We start from the raw sequence: 23,846 nt of genomic DNA, 5'->3' as shown, positions 1-23,846 counted from the left end.
CTACCAACTGCACCACTGTGCAGCCCACATGATAAAACTAAACACAGAAAATATCCAACGTTGAACTGGGCGGAGACTTTTGCAAGACAGGACACATAACTCTGAGGGAAAGCTCATTAATGCAAGAGTAACAGAGAGAAAACTGGTTTAACACGTTATAATTATATAACTTCTTTCCCCATGCAACCTTCAAGAAAATTAATCATAATATCAAAGTGGTTCTAAATACTGAAATGCATTTTACTGTATTTGAATCTATCTGAATGGATTGATTATGTAGTTCTAAGTCTGTTTGTCTTTTAAAAAGTACCTTATGACATTTGTTGTAAATTTCCCCAATTATAATGCAATGAATAAAATGAAATTAAAAGGATGAATGTGACCTAGTGATTTTAAGGCAGCAGGTATGTAATTTTCCATCAATTTTCCTCTTCATTAACCACTACCTTATCATGGAGTTCACTCTGCAACAACAACCTCTGTCCTCCACAGTACTAATAACAGCACTAAAAGCCACTCCCACCTGTCAGTTAAACAGAAGGGAGTGGCTGATAGCAGCTCCAGCAAAGGTACGTGTGACATGTTCATTTCCCTAAAGGAAGAGTCACACAGTATTACTGAAACTCTGCAGCAGAAAGATCAGATGGATTCTGCTAAATTAACTTGTTGTATTTGTTTGGATCTCCTGAAGAGTCCGGCGACTATCCCCTGTGGACACAGCTACTGTATGAACTGCATCAAATCTTGCTGGGATCGGGAAGATCGGAAAGGAGTCTACAGCTGCCCTCAGTGCAGGAAAAAGTTCACAATGAGGCCTGGCCTGGTGAAAAACATTGTGTTAGCAGAGTTGGTGGAGGATCTTAAGAAGACTGGACTACAAGTGGCTCCGGCTGATCACTACTATGCTGGACCTGAAGATGTGACCTGTGATGTCTGCAGTGGGAGGAAGATGAAAGCTGTAAAGTCCTGTCTGGTCTGCTTAGCCTCGTTTTGTGAGAAACACATCCAACCTCATTATGAGTCTTTTACTTTTAGTAAACATAAACTTGTTGAAGTTTCAGCAAAGCCCCAGCAGAACTTCAGCTCTCGTCATGATGAGGTGAGGAAGATTTTATTTGATAAATATAAAAGAGATCCAAATGCAGCAGAAAGGACAGAGAAGCCGGAGTTTGAAGTAATGCGACAACAACTCAAGCAGAGACTTCAGAACCGAGAGAAAGATGTAAAACTGCTTCCGCAGAAGATGAGAGGCATCAGCGTCTCTGATGATAAAGCAGAGGAGGACAGTGAGGCGTCACTTCCCTCCTCTGACAAAAAGAGGGTGAAGAGCAGACCTTTATCAGTGCCGTTACCTCCTGGTCCAGACCCAGTCCCAGTTGGTGGTGTAGCTCCAAACATGAAGAAATTGATCAAAAACTTCAACAAAGACAAACCAGCACCTGTTCCCACCTCCATTCCAACAAAGATTTGTGGGAAATGTGGCAAGGATTTGTCCAGCACTCAGCCAGCTTTGAAGGCAATGGGCAAAGTCTTCCACCCCAGCTGTTTCTGCTGCATGAGCTGTCACCGCCCCTTGCAGGGCATGCAGTTTTATGACAAGGAAGGCTCACCAGAATGTAAACGTTGCTATGTGACTTCCCTGGCTTCCTGCTCTCAATGTGGAGAGAAAATCACTGACCATATCCTGAAGGCCATGGGAAAGTGCTTCCATGTCCGATGCTTCCTGTGCAGCACCTGCTCCTGCACACTGGATGGACTCCCATTTATTGCAGGTGAAGACAACAAGCCCTACTGCGTACAGGATTACCACAAGCATTTCTCTCCTCAGTGTGAAACCTGTAAAGAACCCATTGTTCTGGCTCCGGGCAGTGAGGAAAGGGTAAAACTGGTGGCTCTGGGAAAGAACTACCACATCGAGTGTTACCAATGTGAGGACTGTGCTCATCCATTTTCATCTGAAGTAGATAAATATCAAGGTTATCCTCTGGATGGCAGGTTTCTGTGTATTAAGTGTCACACTAAGAGAACCAGGAAGTGATTGGCTGATGCAGGATCTTTGGGTTGGACTAAATTTAAAAGCATCTGTATTCATTGAATTCCTAATTTCCCTTCACAATTATTTTTGATAACTTCATACAAGTTCTGCACTGAATTAATACATGTTTGTTGCAGATCTCATATAAGTCTTCCAATCAAGTTTGTTGTTAAAAATACATCATGTTTTAATGCACTTAGTAGATTGTTGAATACAAATACTTGTTTTCAAAAACACATAGTCAAATTCAACAATATGTGTTCAGATGAGGCTCATTTGTCTCATTAAAAGTACCATTTTGACAATAATCTTTAATTGGGTGTTAGACGTAATTTTCATTAAGTCCATATTTCTGTATTAGAATGTTTGTTTTGCCTGATATAATATTCTAATCTTAAATGTCATGTTTTTTGTTAGCTGTAAGCATAAAATCATCATGATCAATAAAAATCGAGGCTTGAAAAAATCATTCTGTGAGTAATTAACAGCAGTTAGAGAACTGAAAATTATACTAAGAGTATTGCAGCATATTTTTGTTGGTCGTCAAAAAGACCAACTAGATGAATATACCGGGTTCTGGTACTTAGAGTGACAAAATAATGAAGTAAAAATAAACTTGAATATAAAATACATATTTCAGCAGAAGAAGCTGACATCCAAATATGAGTTTTACACAACATAAAATCCTTTAAACCAAGACAGCAGCAGCTGGTGGTGTAGACAAGCTAAAGCAGTGCAATGTATTTCCAGTAGAAATGCCTTTTACTTGATCTGTAACATTAACACACACAAATGATTTTGTGAGATAAATACAACAAAGCCTGAAAACTGACTGAATACTTCTGGAGATAGCAGGTGAAAGTGAGATAAATGTATGTTTCTACTGTAAACTCAAACTTGACTTTGACCTGTCGTAAAGCAAACAGAGAGAACCACTCCCTTCTCTGCAACACAAAGTTCAGATCTGAGAAGTTATTTCCTGGTTCCTACCATTTAAATGTGAGGTTTTGGTACAATTGCTGTACTGTAAAAAGCAGGAACTGACAACTGCTGAGTACGCAGAGCAGCGAGGAATAAACATGGATTCATCTAAATGCTCTTGCTCCATCTGTTTGGATCTACTGAAGGATCCGGTGACTATTCCCTGTGGACACAGTTACTGCATGAACTGTATTAAAGACTGCTGGGATGGAGAAGATCAGAGGAGAATTCACAGCTGCCCTCAGTGCAGGAAAGAGTTCATACCAAGGCCTGTCCTGGAGAAAAACATCATGCTGTCAGAGTTGGTGGAGGATCTGAAGCAGACTGGACTCCAATCTGCTCCAGCTGATCACTGCTATGCTGGACCTGAAGATGTGGCCTGCGATTTCTGCACTGGGAGGAAGATGAAAGCTGTCAAGTCCTGTCTGGTCTGTTTGGCTTCTTATTGCAAAAATCACCTTCAACCTCACTATGAATCACCTACATTTAAAAAACATAATCTGGTTGAAGCGTCTACTGAACTTCTGCAGAACATCTGCTCTCGTCATGATGAGGTGATGAAGATCTTCTGTCGTACTGATCAGCAGTGTATCTGTTATCTCTGCACTATGGATAAACATAAAGGCCATGAAACAGTCCCAGCTGCAGCAGAAAGAGCTGAGAAGCAGAAGGAGCTCCAGGAGAGTCGACAACAAATCCATCAGAGAATCCAGGACCAAGAGAAAGATGTGAAGCTGCTTCAACAGGAGGTGGAGGCCATCAATGTCTCTGCTGATAAAGCAGTGGAGGATAGTGAGAAGATCTTCACTGATCTGATTCGTCTCCTCCAGGAAAGAAGCTCTAATGTGAAGCAGCAGATCAGATCCCAGCAGGAAACTGAAGTGAGTCGAGTCAAAGATGTTCAGGAGAAGCTGGAGCAAGAGATCACTGAGCTGAAGAGGAAAGATGCTGAGCTGGAGCAGCTCTCACACACAGAGGATCACATCCAGTTTCTCCTCAACTACCCCTCACTGCCAGCACTCAGTGAGTCTACACACTCATCCAGCATCAACATCCGTCCTCTGAGACACTTTGAGGACGTGACAGCAGCTGTGTCAGAGCTCAGAGACATAATGCAGGATGTCCTCAGAGCCACATGGAGAAACATCTCACTGAAGGTCACTGACTTAGGTGTTCTATTGTCAGAACCAGAACCAAAGAACAGAACTGGATTCTTAAAATACTCACAAGAAATCACTCTGGATCCAAACACAGCACATAGAGAGCTGCTTTTATCTGAGGGGAACAGAAAAGTAACAAGAATGAAACAGCTACAGCCTTATCCTGATCATCCAGAAAGATTTTCCGTTCATAATCAGGTTCTGAGTAGAGAGAGTCTGACTGGACGTTGCTACTGGGAGGTGGAGTGGGGCGGAGGAGTCTATGTAGCAGTTTCATACAAGAACATCAACAGAACAGAAGCATTTGGATTCAATGACAGATCTTGGTCCTTGTATGGTTACACAGACAGTTACACATTTTATCACAACAAAGTTCAAACTCCAGTATCAGGTCCAGTTTCCTCCAGAATAGGAGTGTACCTGGATCACAGAGCAGGTATTCTGTCTTTCTACAGCATCTCTGAAACCATGACTCTCCTCCACAGAGTCCAGACCAGATTCACTCAGCCTCTGCATGCTGGGATCCGGCCTTTCTCTTATGGAGACTCTGCTATGTTCTTTAAGTTGAAATAGTCAGTTGTGATCTGAAGTGTAGTTGTTTAAAATGTTTATTGCAGTTTCAGTTGTTTTCGTCTCCATCACTGTTGTCATTTCTTCACTGCTTAGAGATCAGCTGTGTTTATGGAGCTACTTTGTCATCTTATTTGTGGTTTTGTTGGTGTTGGAGTTTGTTTGGGTATCTTCAAGTTTCTGTTTTGTTCATGAATGCTGTCACTGCTCAAGAAGATCTAATTCACCTAAACTAATTATTTTATTTATTGATTTGTCAGACCAAATGTTGTTGTCCATATCTATGTACAGATAAGCAGATATAAACTTTATCACTGTCATCAATCAGGATATCAGTCATTTTACTGAACAAAGGTCACATTCTGTACTAAACTGGTAGGAATGAATCAACAAGAACAGAAACCTGCTGAACTTAACTGGGTTAAAGGTTCTGATATATTTGGGTTCAACTGAAAAGTAAATTCAAGTTCAGACCACATTCACTCAGATGCCACATGCTGGATATTAGAAACTGGAATCTGCCAAGTTCACTAAATTTAGGAACAATACTGGTAGGCAGGCAGCTGATGTTGAGTGATGTTTTTTATTAAAATGATTCTCAAGACATCAGAAGCAAAACTATTCTTTATTTTTGAAATTGTAAAACTGAAAACTTTAGTTACAAATCAAATAATTCTAAACAATTGTTGTAGTATTGCTCAACATAAAAAACAGATAAAAATATTTATCCTTGTGTTCCTATGTTGTTCCCGAATATATATTCTGTATGTTTGATCTTAATGAATAACAATGCAATTTTAGCAAGTCAGGACGCATATCAGTGAGGGACAGTTTGTTAATACTAGAATAATAGAGAGAAAACTGGTTTTAACATGTTGCACTAATTCTGCACAACATGAGAATTAATTGCAATATCGGAGTCATTGTAAATACTGAAATGCTTTTCAATTAATTTAAATCTGCTTGAATAGATTGATCATGTAGTACTGTATACAAACATTTTTGTCCTTTTAAAGTGCCTTAAGAGATTTGTTACAAATCTTCCCAATTATAACGCAATGAATAAAATGAAATTAAAAGGATGAATCTGACCTAGTGATTTTAAGGCATCAGGTGTGCAATTTTCCATCAATACCTCTTCATTCAGATACAACAACAACCTCTGTCCTCCAGAGTACTAATAACAGCAATAAAAGCCACTCCCTCTGTCAGGTAAACAGAAGGGAGTGGCTTCTGTTTACCTGACAGGTAAACAGCAGCTCCAGCAAAGGTACGTGTGACATGTTCATTTCCCTAAAGGAAGAGTCACACAGTATTACTGAAACTCTGCAGCAGAAAGATCAGATGGATTCTGCTAAATTAACTTGTTGTATTTGTTTGGATCTCCTGAAGAGTCCGGTGACTATCCCCTGTGGACACAGCTACTGTATGAACTGCATCAAATCTTGCTGGGATCGGGAAGATCGAAAAGGAGTCTACAGCTGCCCTCAGTGTAGGAAAAAGTTCACAACGAGGCCTGGCCTGGTGAAAAACATTGTGTTAGCAGAGTTGGTGGAGGATCTTAAGAAGACTGGACTAGAGGAGTCAGGGAGGAGTTGAAGTAGCAGTTTCATACAAGAATATCAGCAGAACAGGAAGATTAGATGAATCTAAGCTTGGATTTAATGACAAATCTTGGGCACTGCGTTGTGACAGTTAATGTTGCACATTCTGGCACAACAAAGTAAGTACTTCCATTAAAAGTCCAGTTTCCTCCAGAGTTGGAGTGTACCTGGATCACAAAGCAGGTATTCTGTCTTTCTACAGCGTCTCTGAAACCATGACTCTCCTCCACAGAGTCCAGACCAGATTCACTCAGCCTCTACATGCTGGGATTTGGCTGTTTAATCAAGGAACTGCTGAGTTTATCGCGGTTAAATAGAGTAACTGAACATACATAACAAAACTTTTTTCTAGTCAAACTAACAGCTCAAAACAGTTTAACACTAAGTATCCATGCACCCAAAGTCACACTGAGAAGCTGGAATTAAATCCACAATTTTTCTAAGTTACCTTTAGCTCCAACATGACATCTGTTCTAGTCCTGATGACACAATGACAGGGCAATGCAGTTAATATTCATGAATTTCATATAAAGATCATTACACAAAAATGTTAAAATGTAAAAACACTTAAGGACATTCTAATTGTCATTTTTAACTGACTGGGCTATGCAGAGACTTAAGGCAAAAATATATACACTTTTATCTGTAAATTTGGAGTCAGAACAATGAGGGCAGGAGTTGTGTAAATGTTCATTTTTTGTCTGTCATGTCACTGATTCTTAAGTACACAAATTGAATTCTATCTTTTCCACAAAAAGCACTTCAGTATCCTTTTTACCAAACACAAATGCAAGTCAGTGAATGCAACTGGTCTGCTGATGTGGGTCAAAACTTCCAGATTCATAAGCCACAATGTGTTTTTGACACGCTGCACTTTTGAACCATTAGTCTCACACACAGGTGGTGCAGGTGAATCCCCAGCCTCTGTTGTGCTGGATATTTATTTAAAGGAGGAAAAGGAGTTTTATCTTTTCACTTTTGCCAAATACATGCTCATCATGAAGGATTGCTAAAAAAAATCACGTCAGCTGCCTTACTAAACTGAAATTAACTGCAATGTTTTGTAACTGGAATGTTTTGTAACTGGAATGTTTGTAAGATTGGACTGAATATGAATCGGAATCTGTTTTGTAACTTGCCTTAAGATTTGTTGTGAATCGGTGCTATTTTATTAAACTGAATTAAATTGACTGATGTGTGTAGAGTGTGAAGGAAACATAGCCTATATGGGTGCCATCTATTTCTGCTGTACTAGATGATGTCAAGATAATATAGCCAAACATTGAGATGATATGAGGGTTTATTAATATATTTTCTTGAGAAAGTATTTAAAAGTTACAATGAGATTATGCTTCCTGCTGTTTCCAGGAAATGTTTTAAAAAGCAGTATGCATTTATCTCTCACCGCTGCCTTTTTTATTGATTAAATAAACTTCTAAATACTATCTTATGGATAAAACTACAGGTCCTAATTTAAATACAAAATTTTGATTTTAGAGACAAAATTCAGAGTAAATTAAATTTTGGTAGTACACTAATTTCAAAGATTATTTAAATAGATTTCACTGAACCGCAGTGGTGTTCTGGAGCAGCAGGCTTGCTATTCTCTCCTTTTTAACAACATGCAAACACAGGTTATTATTGCATTAATGTGGCCAGCCTTTGATCCCGAATAAACTCTTAATTTAGTAAATAAGGAGGCCATTTCCAGATACACGTTTTGTAGAGTAAAACAGTCCTGGGACATGAAGGCAACCAGCTTATTATGTTATATCTGAAGTGCTGCAACAGGACAGGTGGAAACAGAAAAAGACAAATTGACAGCTAGTGCTGAAACTGGCAGGATGGATATTGTAAAATGTATATTTGCCAATGAAAAACAGTAATTTTTCTCTGTCTGTCTCTGACGCCTGCCCCTTTCTCAGCACTGCTTCTTGTTTGTGACTCACCCTGACTGAATCTAGCTGAGCAACTTGTCATGCTGCAGCAAGCGAAACCAGAGAAAGGGGAAGGACTTGGAGTTGTCTTACAGATAAGCATAAAATTTGCTGCAAGTAGTTAAGAGGTGTTTTAACTACTGTGGTAACAGCAATAATAATAAATTTAAGCATCTTTTCAAAGGAAAAAAGATTATCACAGGGAAATCCCTCAGGCAAATCCATGGCACAGACAAGGGGCAAGTCCAGACACATCTCTGCAAAAGGCGGTTGATGTTTGCTAAAACCTGAATCCAGGGCGACACCAAGATGTGTAACTTATTGCTTACCATGTGGTTTCAGATCTCTGAGGTTTGGAAGAGGGGTGTGTAATTATTAAAACTGACTGTGCAACAAAGGTCTGGCTTAGACTATGAATAACTATAGTCTACATAGCTACATAATTGCATAGGAAAATTATTAACATGTTTTCTAAATCCCAACTGGATTTCCAGCTAATTTTATTTCAGAAATATTAAATACTTAAAGACTATTAAATTTAGCAAAAAGTTATCTACTTTTTCCAAGAACACAGATGAGAATTTAAAACCTCACGCTTCTTTCTGTGAGTTTATAGCTCTGAGGTCTGACTCAGAGAGGCAAACGTTTGATATGAGGAAACTGAAACTTGGGCAAAGGTTTTGATGGAAGCTGAAGAGGCAAAGCGAGGAAATCTGATGGATTCTGCAAAATGATTTTCTATTTAAGTGGATCCTTATGTTCCCTTAATACATTATCTATGATCCCAGGAACTGAATCAGAGACATCGTTTCTGTTAGGAGAATCTATAATTCAAAGTTTCCTTCTGCAAAATTATGAATAAGCCAGGAAAAGCTTATTCTTTAAGCTGGAATGCAGAAACTAGCTGCATTTCCATTACAAATGTGTGCAAATCTTTGTCTGTATTTTGCTAATGTCAAAAAATGTTTTTCATTTTATTCCATTAAATAAGAAATACATTAAAATCAAACATGAATAAGCTAGTTCCCACGATAAGTCATTAAAATTCATGGCAGTGCTGGATGTAAGCAGTTACATCCCATATATTCATAATTCAGTCATGGTGCTAGTGTTCATCATCTATCAGCTATAAGAGAAGAGATTATTACAGAAGTTAAGTGTAATTTTTAAGAGGCATTTTGGAGAAATTGTAATCAGCGATTTTACAGAAGAGCTGTGGATTCAGAATGACAACAAAAAAAAAAAACAGGAACTGATGACTTGCATGAGACTCAGAAGTGAAGTATGAAGAAGTAAGAATAAGAAATACAGCAGCAGTCTAACGTGTTTGTAGATCCTCTGCCCCTCCCAACAATGGCTGTTACGTTATTCCTTCTATTAAACACACAGCTCATCTCTGCTGCTACATTTCCTGGTTCCTCTCATTTCACATCTGACAGCTTTATGACTGGTAGGATCACTGAGCTGAACAACTGCTGCTGATCAGTAAGTAACAAACTGGTGTTTGGCTTCTTGAGACACAACTACAGAATCAATAGAAACTTGACAGATTCAGTGTTTTTGAGAAGCAAAATGGCTCAGAGAGGAAATCAGATGTATTCAGAAAAAGTTTATTGCTCCATCTGTCTAAATATACTCGATTTAAACAGATGTAATCGATTCCTATTCCACTTGGACACAGCTACTGTGACTTGTGTTTAAGAATTTTGGGGACAAGAAGATCAGAGGAGAGTCCCCCGCTGCTCTCAATGTAGGAACAGTTTCATACTGACAGAGTTCAGACCATATTCACTCAGTCTCTACATGCTGCAGTTTGAGAATTAGCACATGAAACCACTGCTGAGTTAACTAAATACAGAAAGGGAACACAAAAGTTGCAGATGCAGGTTGAGTCTGACGGGATAGATATTTGTTTCAAATGATTCATATGATTTCAGGCGCTAACCTTATCCTTGTTTAGTTTTTTTGTTGTTGTTTTAAAAACATGCACAACCTTTGGGAATTACAATTAATGCAATCAAAAGACGTATCCGAGCTAGAATAATATGGTGTTTTACACAATCCGGGGCAGAACTATAGTTCCAGCCAAATGTTGATGAGAGCTGTACCATTACTCACTTCTTCAATTTGTGCCCATTCTTCCGAGAAAACCGGGCTGGTCATTCCAGTCCAAAGGTTGATGCATACTGCTGCTGGCGCTGCTCAGGATCATGCAGCTGTGGGATAGATGTCATGTCTACTGGTACACTGGTGGTTAAGACATTGTTTGGAGTTTGCAAGGTTTGTCCATTGGGTAATCAATGAGTTCAGTCCGTTATTTATCAAATTGCTTGTGTACAATACACTCCGTTGAGAGGCTTGTACAACATCTTAAGTGGTTGTGAAAGATGGGGAGGAATCACACAGGATACATATGAAGACTGATCCGGCCAGGGCAGACAGGAAGGGAACCAGTTAAAGTCACAATCATAGAGAAGAGACATTGGGAATCAGTGAGTAAAGAAAAAGGGAGAGTAATTGGATCCTTTATACATCTGGGTTATAACCTGGAGGAAGGTGCAAGACATCAGTCCAACCCTAACCAGTTTAGCAGGTTAAAGACGTGACTCAAGGTAAACATGAAATTTTCTTCTTGTTTTGATTTCTCATACATCACAGATAAAACTGTCCCAAGACCTTAAAAATACTTCATCAGATTACTGCTTAAAAAGTTACTCACGGAGGATTTATAGAGTCATACGTTCAACAGAGAAGTCTTAAGATTAGCGCCGCTGTATAGTGGCACTAAACTGCTCTTTAATGACACATGCAGTGATAACCACTCCCATTGTTTCAAACACTGACAGCCTAACAGTTTATTTCTTGGTTCTTTTATTCTCAGATCAGACAAATTCAGAATCACTGTTGAATCAAGATCAAGAACCGACAAGTTAACCTGCTGCAAATCAGTGAGTAAAGAAGAAAGAAAAATCCTTATTTGGCTTGTTGATAAACAAGGAGAGAAGAACTATAGACATTCAAAAGTGAAATGGCACAGCAAGGAAATCTCATGGAATCAGCAAAATACTCTTGTTCGATCTGTTGGATCTACTGAAGGACCCAGTGACTGTGCCCTGTGGACACAGTTACTGTATGAACTGCATTAAAGACCACTGGGATGGAGAAGATGAGAGGAGAAACCACAGCTGCCCTCAGTGTAGAGAGACTTTCATACCAAGGCCAATCTTAAAGAAAAACTTCATGTTAGCAGAGTTGGTGGAGGATATGAAGAATGCTGGACTTCAAGCTGCTCCAGCTGCTCACTGCTATGCTGGACCTGAAGATGTGGCCTGTGATGTCTGCACTGGGAGGAAAATTAAAGCTGTCAAATCCTGTCTGGTATGTTTGGTGTCTTATTGTCAGAGTCATGTCCAACCTCACTATGAGGTACCTACACTACAGAAACACAAACTGGGGGATCCCTCCAAGAAACTTCAGGACAACATCTGCCCACATCACGAGGAGGTAATGAGGATCTTCTGCCGCACAGATCAGCAGTGTATCTGTTATCTCTGCTTAATGGATGAACATAAAGACCATGAAACAGTCCCAGCTGCAGCAGAAAGGGCTGAGAAGCAGAAGAAGCTCCAGGAGAGTCGACAACAAATCCAGGAGAGAATCCAGGACCAAGAGAAAGATGTGAAGCTGCTTCAACAGGAGGTGGAGGCCATCAATGTCTCTGCTGATAAAGCAGTGGAGGACAGTGAGAAGATCTTCACTGAGATCATCCGTCTCCTCCAGGAAAGAAGCTCTGATGTGAAGCAGCAGATCAGATCCCAGCAGGAAACTGAAGTGAGCCGAGTCAAAGATGTTCAGGAGAAGCTGGAGCAGGAGATCACTGAGCTGAAGAGGAAAGACGCTGAGCTGGAGCAGCTCTCACACACAGAGGATCACAACCAGTTTCTCCTCAACTACCCCTCACTGCCAGCACTCAGTGAGTCTACACACTCATCCAGCATCAACATCCGTCCTCTGAGATACTTTGAGGACGTGACAACAGCTGTGTCAGAGATTACATATTTACTGGAGGACATTCTGAAAGACACATGGACAAACATCTCACTGACGATCACTGAAGTGGATGTTTTGCTCTCAGAACCAGAACCAAAGACCAGAGCTGGATTCTTAAAATATTCACAAGAAATCACTCTGGATCCAAACACAGCAAACAGATTTCTGTTATTATCTGAGGCGAACAAAAAAGTCACAGCAATGAAAGAAGAACAGTCATATCCTGATCATCCAGGCAGATTCACAGATTCATTTCAGGTTCTGAGCAAAGAGAGTCTGACTGGACGTTGTTACTGGGAGGTGGAGTGGAGAGAAGGAGGAGTTAATGTAGCAGTTTCATACAAGAACATCAGCAGAGGAGGTTCAAATGAATGTTTATTTGGAGTCAATGACAAATCTTGGTCATTTAGTTGTGACACAGACAGTTACACATTTTTGCACAACAAAGTTCAAACTCCAGTATCAGGTCCAGTTTCCTCCAGAATAGGAGTGTACCTGGATCACAGAGCAGGTATTCTGTCTTTCTACAGCGTCTCTGAAACCATGACTCTCCTCCACAGAGTCCAGACCAGATTCACTCAGCCTCTATATGCTGGAGTTGGGCCTTTCTTTAATGGGGATTCAACCGAGTTTGTCAAACTCAAATAGTGACACTGAGACATCAGTCACTATTTCGTTGGATAAGGATCAACTTGATTGTAGAAATTAATGAAAAAAATCTGAATTGGACTTTAGAGGTTTTAAATTCAGCTGTATATGCGTATGCACAGTGATAAAAGTGGCAGGTTTGTTTTCGTGACCTTGAGTTTTGAAAGGCGTCCCTCAAATAAAATGTATTATTTTCTGCCTGCCTTTCTAAAGTTTGATTTTGAATCAGTAGATATGATAGGAATTAATTCTCATAAATTGTCAGGAAAAACTCAAGCTCATAAAGTAACAAAACAAAAGCAATATATCTGTCCATGTGTTTAGGTGTGGAAACATTACTGTACTTAACAAAACTGATACCTTCAATGTATGCTGGTTCAATATTTTCACAGAATCATGACTATTATGTTTTTCTATTATTTTGTTCTGTTCATTGGTGATCATTTCATGTCTCTTGTAATTACAGCTACTGACTGCTGCAAACGATCAAACACATTTACCATTCTATAAGACTTTGAACTATTGTTTTAATGAATCCATGTGTTCATGAATACATGCAGAGAACCATTAAGAATATTCTGAGTATTTATAAAATATGATCATTCTGATTTCAACAACTGATGGTAAGCTAATAAAGATGGTTGAGACAATTCGTAGGTTTGTTGGGTTTATTTCTCGCTGCACAGCCTCAGCTTCACTCAGTCACATACAAACACTCAAGCATGATAACTCATCCTTGCACAACATACTTCCCCTAATACACACTAATACAAAAACTTTTGAAAAGTTATACCATCTCTGTACCAAGAGCAGAAAAACTTTGTTGAAGGACCACAACCTCACACCTTCCAGTTCCTCCATTGGTGAGTTACACAACGTTTCTTTCAGTTGCTTAAAGGTCCCACTAAGATACATGTAAACTGCTAAGCTATCTGCACACACACACACACGGTGTGAAAAGTTGTCCAAAGTGTGAACATATTTTTCTGTCAACTTCACTTCTGCTGAATACCAACAAAATGTGGTAATTCACCAAAACATATCAAAGACGTGGAAATGAAAGAACATTAGCAATGCGAAGGGTGTTTTACAGCGAGTTATCTGGTACTGGTACAAAACCAGTATATCACTTTAAAGATGTCAGTACTTAAATTTTAAGCCTGACAAAAGTTTTTTTTCCCCCTTTTGTTTCCTTAAAGATCACAGAAAAAAGGCATTGACTGACTGATTTAAGAGTATAAACATATTGTATATGAACAGGGAACTATAGAATAAAATCTGGAATTACAGATTAAGGTAGCACCAATCTATGCTGACACTGTAGATTGTGTCTCATAATCTCTAAAGATTAAATGAAATAGTTTGAGAACATATTTCTGGTTCCTTCCCTTCGAACATAATAAGTGTGATGTAATGTGAAAGACCTGAAACGTCTTTCAGCTCTTTCTCTTTATTCAAGGTCTACATCAATGTGAGCTGCTTTCGTCATGTCAGATGAAGTAGGAGATAACTTTAGGAGATAACTTTAGGAGATAACCTTTATGAAGTAAGTAGAGCCAAAGACTCGGTGAATTTAAGAGAAAAGAAAGCTGGGTTTTGTTTTCTATGGGATACACCTGTTTGCTTAGAAAATCCAAGTTTTGTTGTTGAAAGGTGAAATGGCACAGCAAGGAAACCAGATCAATTCATCCATCCTGCTTACCATTACAGCACAGCTGGTGCCGAGCGATTACAGTCATTGGTCAAGAGGCGGTGCACACCTTGGGCAGGTAGCCAGTCCATCAGAGGAGACCATCTCTAGCATTTTAAATGTTCAATAAGATTTTAAAAACTGAAACTTTATTCAGTTTGGCTTCCTTTTCTTTTCAGTGTCTGGCGGTAATGTAAATGTTTGATAAAGAAGTTTATCTAGACAAAATTCAACCAATTAACTGAGACCACAATGCTTTTTTATTGTTTTTTTTTCTTCTAATTTATCTTAAAGGCAGGGAGGTGAAGGCAACAATTGTAGTCATTTAATTTCTAAATGACTTTTAGGAGTCCAATGAAACACTTAGACCAATCTAATGTCAAAACATGTCTAAGTATATTTAAAAGTAGAAATGATTGATTGTAGTGGTATCCATCAGAGTATACATCTGCCTTAGCCAGATGTATACCAGACATAATGGATGCAAAAAGGTTTGGCAGCCTAAAATATTGTTAAACCCTTTTTAGTTTGATCATTTTTGTCTGATGACCTCCCTTAAACAAATGTCAAAACTGTCTCACAGCAGGTAGCGAAGACAGGTCAAGAGTTTAATTAATCTTTAACAAATTCAATGATTGTACAGCAGCTGCTTTTTTATTTATGTAGCTGTATCACATACAGTCAAGACCAGATATTTACATATCTGGAAATGACTCATCCTTTTATCTCACCAAGTCTTATATCAGGTCATTTGCAGTACCCAACAATGAACACTAGGTGGAAGCAAAGGACTTTACATCAATTTTTAAGACTCATGATTTACACATGAAAACAATCATATGTTTACAATAAATACATGCATATTTGTATGGAGTTGCACTAATAAAATGATTGTAAATGTATAAAATCTTGACTTTTTCCCAAATGGTTGTCATATATGGTAATTCTCAATAGAACAGAACAGAATATTTGTCATGAGTGGGGACATATTTTAGTTAATCAACTGATTTCTCACAAAAATAATCAAAAGGTAGAGCTTATGTAAGCCAGGAAAACATGGTTATACAAAATGAAGCTGAAATAGTAAACCACAAAACAACAGATTTCCCAGAAAAGGAGCTCATCCAGTCCCTCTGAGAAAAGGGAGGAGTTTTTGGTCCAGGAGGAGGAAACATTTGACAATCTTTTCAATTGGTGTGACTAAAAATTATTTGCTTTTCCTGGTTACTCCCCTGTTACGTACAACACTTAACAGAGCTGTTGCACACGACACTTAACAGAGCTGTTGCACAGCACATTTGCTTCGGGGGAAACGAAACCTAACACACAGCAACTGCTCACCAGAGGAGAAATGGCACAGCAAGGATATCTGATGGATTCTGTAAAATTCTCCTGTTCGATTTGTTTGGATCTACTGAAAACCCCAGTGACCATCCCGTGTGGACACAATTACTGCATGTACTGTATTGGAAATTTTTGGGATGACGAAGACAAGAAAGGAATCCACAGCTGCCCTCAGTGCAGGCAGCAGTTCACACCAAGGCCTGTTCTGGTGAAAAACACCATGTTAGCAGAGTTAGTGGAGGATGTGAGGAAGTCTGTACCACAACCTGCTCCTGATGATCACTGCTTTGTGGGACCTGAAGATGTGGCCTGTGACATCTGCACCGTGAGGAAGATGAAAGCTGTCAAGTCCTGTCTGGTCTGCTTGGTTTCTTACTGTGAGAATCACCTCCAACCTCACTATGATGTCCCTGGACTAAAGAAGCACACGCTGGTGAATCCCTCCAAGAAGCTCCAGGAGAACATCTGCTCTCGTCATGATGAGGTGATGAAGATCTTCTGTCGTACTGATCAGCAGTGTATCTGTTATCTCTGCACTATGGATGAACATAAAGGACATGAAACAGTCCCAGCTGCAGCAGAAAGAGCTGAGAAGCAGAAGAAGCTCCAGGAGAGTCGACAACAAATCCATCAGAGAATCCAGGACCAAGAGAAAGATGTGAAGCTGCTTCAACAGGAGGTGGAGGCCATCAATGTCTCTGCTGATAAAGCAGTGGAGGACAGTGAGAAGATCTTCACTGAGCTGATCCGTCTCCTCCAGGAAAGAAGCTCTGATGTGAAGCAGCAGATCAGATCCCAGCAGGAAACTGAAGTGAGCCGAGTCAAAGATGTTCAGGAGAAGCTGGAGCAGGAGATCACTGAGCTGAAGAGGAAAGACGCTGAGCTGGAGCAGCTCTCACACATTGAGGATCACAACCAGTTTCTCCACAACTACCCCTCACTGCCAGCACTCAGTGAGTCTACACGCTCATCCAGCATTGATAAACATCCTCCATATTTTGAAGACGTGACAGCAGCTTTATCAGAGCTCAAAAGTAAAGTCTTGGACATCCTGAGAGATCCACTAAAAAGAAGTTCACCAACAGCCTCCAAAGTGGATGTTTTACCACAACCATCTGAACCAAAGACCAGGGAGGATTTCTTAAAGTATTCAAGGAAACTCACACTGAGTAGAAACACAGCACACAAATTTCTGGAATTATCTGAAGGCAACAGAAAAGTAACAATGACCAATGAGAACCAAAATTATGAAGATCACGAAGGCAGATTCACTAAAAGATGGCAGGTACTGAGTAAACAACGTCTGACTGGACGTTGTTATTGGGAGGTAGAGTGGGCAGGGAAATCAGTCGAAGTAGCCGTAGCTTATGATGACATAGAAAGAACAGGGGACACAGAAGAGAGTTCCTTTGGTTTGAATGAGAACTCTTGGTCATTGTCTTGCCAGCCGTATAACTATACATATTATGGTGATGATGATAAAGTGGATATTCCTGTCACAAACCCCTATTCCTCCACAGTAGGAGTGTACCTCGATCACAGAGCAGGTATTCTGTCTTTCTACAGCGTCTATGGATCTCAGATGACTCTCCTCCATGAAGCCGACACCACATTCACTCAGCCTCTACATGCTGGGATTTGGCTTTCACGTTCAAAAGCAAACAGTGCAGAATTCATTCAGTTAAAATAAACTGGAGCTGAGTAGCTCAGTTTATAGCTGTTTTATTCTAGATTATCTTAAAACTTTATCATTTCAAATGTTGAGAAGTTATCAAGGTGTAAATACACTTTTCTTGGTGAATTTTAGAGTAAACAATAATAACAAAAATAATTCCTTGTTAACTGGTTAAATACTGATTCTGGAAGATGAAAATACTGGGGTTGTGAATCAATGTTGTGGCAAGTACAAATGTAAATAAAGCTAAATATCAGACATAATATCATGGCTTTAATTACATTTCACAGTAATTTAGCAATAAATTTCCATCTTGGAGTTGTTGATATAACTATAGATTTTATGGTTTTTGTTTTCAATTTCAACTCATAGCAGGGCATTGTTGTTATACATAATTTTATAAGTTGTGTTTTATTTGATGTGATCAGATGGTGTTTACCGGTAAATCTGTCAATTTAAAACTGTTTTCTTCTTCTTATTGATTTGGGTGCTTTTTTATTTATCCAAATATTAGATTTTATTATCCAAAATTTGGTGTTGAGTGAAAATAAAACATATAGGAAATTGTTGTTTTAATAACAAAATTAATGAACATTTTCTGTATGACTGTGTTTGTAGTAATCAGACATTTTAAAAAAATAATAAAGTTGTTTTGCTTTCCGTCAGTGTCAAGTTGATTGATTTTAAACTTGTTACAAAAAGTTATGATCACAAAGAAATAGGTGTGACTGCAACCACTTATACTAAAATATTCTATTTAACAAAAATAGAAATCTGACTTTAAAACAAGCATGTTTTATTTAGAGTTTTATTAGCTGTTGTTGAAGGGAGATCAGGCTAAAGAGCTTATTCAACATAATACTGTGCATTAAGAAAGTATTCACAGTGCTTCACTTTCTCCACATTTTGTTACATTACAGGCTTCTTCCAAATAGTGTTAAATGTATTTCTTCCCTTGTGATTCTACAAATACCTCATTATGGCAATGTGGAAAAAAGATTGATAATCTGATAAAAGTCAAAAAAATATTAATCTTCAAAAACATTCTTTTCTGCCAGGTTAAAAATCTGCAAACTGAATTTTACTTTGTTTGGATGGACTGAACAGCAAACAGGAATACGCATAAACTTTATGTAACAATACTTCTATCAATCATTACATCCAACAAATATAAAAAGTCCAAAAGTCCTGAAGGTGTCTCCACAACACTGTTATGTCATGTTCATGTCATCAAATCCAGCTCCAATTCCATGTCTTATTAAAACAAATGTAGACAATATGACAATTCTACCAACTCAACCACAAAAACTGAGAAAAAATTTGATTAAACTTTTGCTCCTGCTGTCTTGATGTCCAACCCACAGCTTTTACTAAAAATACATGCCTATCATTGCATCTGATCTGATTCAAATAGTAAATCTCACCCCTCTGATCAGGTGTTTTCCCCCAGGCTTTAAAAACAGAACCACTGATAAAAAAAGAAAAGAAAAAAAGAACAATTTGGACAAATAATTAATGTAGAACCACAGGCTGATCTCCAACCTTCCATTCATCAGCAAAATAATTTAAAAAGCTGTTTTTTCAGCAGAAAAATGGTTTATCAATGGCCAATCGCTTTGACGTCTTTCAGTCCGATGTCAGTCCACAGTACTAAGACTGTCCTAGTCAAAGAGTTCAACGACATCCATATAAACACAGACTGTGGAAGAACCACAGTGCTGGTTCTGTTGGATCTCAATGCAGCATTTGACATTGTTGACCATTAGAAAGCAATTGTATAGTTGGATTGGACTCTGGTACAGTACTTAAACTTGACAGAAGAGGAATTTATTAGTTTCAATAGATAACTTCTTATCGGAGCAGACAGAAGTCACAAGTAGGGACCCCTCCTGTTTAATATCTATATACTCCCATTAGCTCAGCTTATAACGAGAGACAAGTTCTGTTACCATAACTACGGAGAAAATACACAGCTCAACATTACCATGTCACCAGGTGACTCTGAACCCATCCAAGCATTTACGGTGAATGAAACAAAACTAATCAAATCATATTTGGACCTAAAGAAGAAAACATGAAGAATAAGATTCAGTTATTACAACAATCAGGGTGAAATATAGGAATAGCGATGGACTCATACCTGAACCTTCAAGGACACATAAAGACAGCTTTCCATCACCTGAAGAACATTTTTAGGATTAAAGAACTAAGGTCTCAGTTATCACTGAATGATTTACCACTAAATTACTTTAAAGACAAGTTGTCATATTTAGCTTTCAGTTCTTCTTCAGGTCTTCTGAGTCAAGTCTGCTCTGCATCCCCAAAATAAGAACTAAACATGGAGAAAAAGCATTCAGTTTCTATGCTCCAGAAACTGCAAAAATGTTGAAACACAAAGTTCCTTTAAATCAAGGCTAAAAACCTATTTGTTTAAGTGGACAAGTAATAAGTAAATTCTTATTACTTCTCTTTATTCTGCCATTGTTTTGACTGAAGGCAGAATTGCTTCAGTCATATAAAAATAAACTTGACAAGACATGCAAATAATAAAGACATTCAAAAAGTTCTTCTGATCTGAAGATTATAGACAAACATGACATCAAAGTTGTTAAAAAACAAAATGAAACCATGGAGAGTCCCTCCCTGTTTTCACAACAGTTCAGTTCTGACATTTCCTGGTTCCTCCTCTCGCACTAGTCTTGACAGGTCGAGTTTAGCGAAAAACTCTGCTTTGAAGAATGCGATTAGCAAAGTCTTACTGCGGAAGATAAGAGGAAGAAAACTGACTTTTTATAGGAAACTTTTACAAGAGAAAGTAACATAGACAGCAACAGTAGTTGTTTAGAGATGAAATGGCACAACCAGGAAGTCTTGTGGATTCAATGAAATTCTTTTGTTCGATCTGTCGGGATCTACTGAAGGATCCGGTGACTATTCCCTGTGGACACAGTTACTGTATGAACTGTATTAAAGACTGCTGGGATGGAGAAGATCAGAGAAGAATCCACAGCTGCCCTCAATGCAGGAAAGAGTTCATACCAAGACCTGAACTGGTGAAAAACATCATGCTAGCAGAGTTGGTGGAGGATCTGAGGAAGACTGGACTCCAAACTGCACCAGTTGATCACTGCTATGCTGGACCTGAAGATGTGGCCTGTGATGTCTGCACTGGGAGGAAGATGAAAGCTGTCAAATCCTGTCTGGTCTGTATGGCTTCCTACTGTAAGAATCATCTTCAACCTCACTATGAATCACCTACGTTTAAAAAACATAATCTGGTTGAAGCGTCTACTAAACTTCTGCAGAACATCTGCTCTCGTCATGATGAGGTGATGAAGATCTTCTGTCGTACTGATCAGCAGTGTATCTGTTATCTCTGCACTATGGATGAACATAAAGGCCATGAAACAGTCCCAGCTGCAACAGAAAGGGCTGAGAAGCAGAAGAAGCTCCAGGAGAGTCGACAACAAATCCAGCAAAGAATCCAGGACCAAGAGAAAGATGTGAAGCTGCTTCAACAGGAGGTGGAGGCCATCAATGTCTCTGCTGATAAAGCAGTGGAGGACAGTGAGAAGATCTTCACTGATCTGATCCGTCTCCTCCAGAAAAGAAGCTCTGATGTGAAGCAGCAGATCAGATCCCAGCAGGAAACTGAAGTGAGTCGAGTCAAAGATGTTCAGGAGAAGCTGGAGCAGGAGATCACTGAGCTGAAGAGGAAAGACGCTGAGCTGGAGCAGCTCTCACACACAGAGGATCACAACCAGTTTCTCCTCAACTACCCCTCACTGCCAGCACTCAGTGAGTCTACACACTCCAGACATAAAATTCAACCCCGGAAAAACTTTAAGGATGTGACAGCAGCTGTGTCAGAGCTCAGAGACAAACTCTTGGACATCCTGAGACAGAAAAGGACAAAAACCTCTCTGACAGCCATCAAAGTGGGCGTTCTACAGTTAGAGCCAGAACCTAAAACCAGACATGATTTCTTGAAATACTCACAAGAAATCACTCTGGATTCAAATACAGCATACATAGATCTGTTATTGTCTGAGGGTAACAGAAAAACTACATTGATGAAACAACAACAGTCTCATCCTTATCATCCAGAGAGATTCACTTATTATGATCAGGTTCTGAGTAGAGAGAGTCTGACTGGACGTTGTTACTGGGAGGTGGAGTGGAGAGGGGAAGGAGTTCGTCTAGCAGTTGCATACAGAAGCATCAGACGTGGAGGAGGGTCAGATGAATCCGCATTTGGACGAAACGATAAATCTTGGGCTTTACGTTGTGACAAAAATAGTTATCAATTTTGGCACAATAACATTGAAACTCCAGTATCAGGTCCAGTTTCCTCCAGAATAGGAGTGTACCTGGATCACAGTGCAGGTATTCTGTCTTTCTACAGCGTCTGTCTTTCTACAATGACTCTCCTCCACAGAGTCCAGACCAGATTCACTCAGCCTCTGTATGCTGGGGTTTGGCTTTTTAACTATGGAACCACAGCTGAGTTCATTAAAGCCAAATAGAACAAATCCAGGGACAGAGGGTTAGTTTGGGATCACCTGTGATTTGACACCATCGTATGTCTGTGATTTGTAGACATACTGATGTTTGTATGTCTGCAAACATCTGTAGAACTTTTTAATTAATTTTAGAAAAAGTAGTGTAATAAATAAGTCAGATAAACATTTTATTCTGTATTTGCTTTTGTGTGTGTACTGATAATGATTTAAATGTGTGAAGTTAACCTCAGAGCTCCTACTGAAACTTTCGTCAGTCATAGTTCAACTCGACTGATAGGATTCAACAAACCAGATGGTCTTAGATGTTCAGAGATGATCGAGCCTTTATCATGGATATAATGTACAAATTCAAATAAAATTTAAAAAATCATTGTTTTCATAGCTCACAGTTCTATTCAATGGTATTTAATTCAGGTTAATCTGGGAACATTAAAGTATATTCATAACATGCTTGTGTTTCATGTAATCATTTTACAATTTCGAATTTTTATTATTTTCCATGATCACTGATTTTGTTACTGTTATTTTATCTCTGTAAAGTGCTACATTAATAAAATACACTTGTGCAATAATCAGCAGAAATTATTCATTTAAGTTACATGACTGATTTCTTAAAACTCATTTTTAGATCTGAAGTGAGAATGTCCTTTTACTATGCAAGAACGTAGAAAAGTCTTCAACAACTTCTAATATCTGTTGTTGAAAAGCTGAATTGCACTATTGACCAACAGTTGCTTCTTTCTTCCTTCCACTAAAGTCTTTAGTTCTCAATATAGTAACTAAACAGGCCTGCAGATAAGCAGTCATAGTAAGGCGTTACTGCCATTTTTTTCCCAAAGTTAAACAAAAATCTGATTATAGTACATAGACACTATTGACATTAATGTAGTTTCTTCAAACTGACCCACTGGGAGAATGAGCAAATGTCTTATGCATTTTTGTTTTGCACTTTATAACAGAAAAAAAATGCTGGTAATTTTCTTTTTTGGTTAATTTCTATGTTCAACAATAATACCTTTGTTGTTTGTTACCATTATTTGTCATGTTATGAACCATCCTTTGTAAGGTAATTTTTTTATTGCGAAGAATTAGTACATTTTGTAGTGTAGGCTGGTAAAGATTTTTCCTAGATATGAAAAGTTGTGATTTGAGCGATTAGGAAACATGGAGAATTTAAAATCATTAGTTTGTTTCTAGGTATTATTTCAGGTATAAGTACAGGAGAAGTACATTTAGTGATTTTGAGAACAAGACGTCTTGAAAGTTGGCTGGGGCTTTATGTTTTAAAGAAAAGACACACAGCCTTTATTAATTTGTTTACTCTACTTGCATCCCACAATGCAATGCAAACCTGAATACGGGAAGATATTTGGCTCAAGCTGTGTCGGATTGAGGTCAGATTATGTCTGTGCTATAAACGAACCATCTCTGGTTCTGGCCTGTATGTTTTGGCCCGTATCCTAGTGTGACTGTTGTATTTACATCTAAACGAATGAACCTCACCAAGCGGGGGAAACTGATTAAACACACCAGGTGTGAAAACACCCAAAGAGATTCTCAATTGCTAAAAATAAAACACTTTGACTTAAAATTTATGTGAAATAATTTAGTGAACTGATGAGACAAAAT

General features: G+C 38.7%; 5 protein-coding genes and 1 long non-coding RNA gene across 7 annotated transcripts; all 6 read left to right on the top strand.

The window, feature by feature from the left end:
* Window positions 1-525: 525 nt before the first annotated feature.
* LOC116733340 (zyxin-like) lies at window positions 526-2,502 on the top strand. Its single transcript, XM_032584151.1, has one exon. It carries the CDS (start codon window positions 581-583, stop codon window positions 2,036-2,038), a length of 1,458 nt encoding a protein of 485 aa, XP_032440042.1. The 5' UTR covers window positions 526-580; the 3' UTR covers window positions 2,039-2,502.
* A 115-nt stretch (window positions 2,503-2,617) lies between these two features.
* LOC116733338 (tripartite motif-containing protein 16-like) lies at window positions 2,618-7,540 on the top strand. Of its 2 annotated transcripts, XM_032584149.1 has the most exons (2): window positions 2,618-4,424; window positions 6,328-7,540. In XM_032584149.1, the coding sequence occupies exons 1-2, from the start codon at window positions 3,115-3,117 to the stop codon at window positions 6,443-6,445; spliced, it is 1,428 nt and encodes a 475-aa protein (XP_032440040.1). In that variant the 5' UTR covers window positions 2,618-3,114; the 3' UTR covers window positions 6,446-7,540. The 2 variants fall into 2 exon arrangements, with proteins under 2 accessions (XP_032440040.1, XP_032440038.1); XM_032584147.1 differs by lacking the exon at window positions 6,328-7,540 and having other exon boundaries at window positions 2,618-5,070.
* Window positions 7,541-9,554: 2,014 nt separating this feature from the next.
* On the top strand, window positions 9,555-11,247 carry LOC116733350 (uncharacterized). The gene is made up of 2 exons (XR_004341998.1): window positions 9,555-9,772; window positions 11,169-11,247. It is a non-coding gene; the product is annotated as an uncharacterized LOC116733350 (long non-coding RNA).
* A 48-nt stretch (window positions 11,248-11,295) lies between these two features.
* On the top strand, window positions 11,296-13,637 carry LOC116733333 (tripartite motif-containing protein 16-like). Its single transcript, XM_032584143.1, is given in 2 exon segments — window positions 11,296-11,367; window positions 11,370-13,637. Coding segments are annotated over 2 exon segments (1,668 nt in total). The 5' UTR covers window positions 11,296-11,315; the 3' UTR covers window positions 12,986-13,637.
* A 2,285-nt stretch (window positions 13,638-15,922) lies between these two features.
* On the top strand, window positions 15,923-18,083 carry LOC116733328 (tripartite motif-containing protein 16-like). Its single transcript, XM_032584137.1, has one exon. The coding sequence runs from the start codon at window positions 16,027-16,029 to the stop codon at window positions 17,707-17,709; it is 1,683 nt and encodes a 560-aa protein (XP_032440028.1). The 5' UTR covers window positions 15,923-16,026; the 3' UTR covers window positions 17,710-18,083.
* A 650-nt stretch (window positions 18,084-18,733) lies between these two features.
* Window positions 18,734-22,667, top strand: LOC116733330 (tripartite motif-containing protein 16-like). Its single transcript, XM_032584139.1, has one exon. It carries the CDS (start codon window positions 20,547-20,549, stop codon window positions 22,218-22,220), a length of 1,674 nt encoding a protein of 557 aa, XP_032440030.1. The 5' UTR covers window positions 18,734-20,546; the 3' UTR covers window positions 22,221-22,667.
* The last annotated feature ends 1,179 nt before the right edge of the window (window positions 22,668-23,846 follow it).

The sequence above is a fragment of the Xiphophorus hellerii genome, chromosome 14 (genome assembly GCF_003331165.1).
Source record: "Xiphophorus hellerii strain 12219 chromosome 14, Xiphophorus_hellerii-4.1, whole genome shotgun sequence".
Lineage (NCBI taxonomy): Eukaryota > Metazoa > Chordata > Actinopteri > Cyprinodontiformes > Poeciliidae > Xiphophorus > Xiphophorus hellerii.
This window is presented reverse-complemented; position numbering and strand designations above follow the sequence as displayed.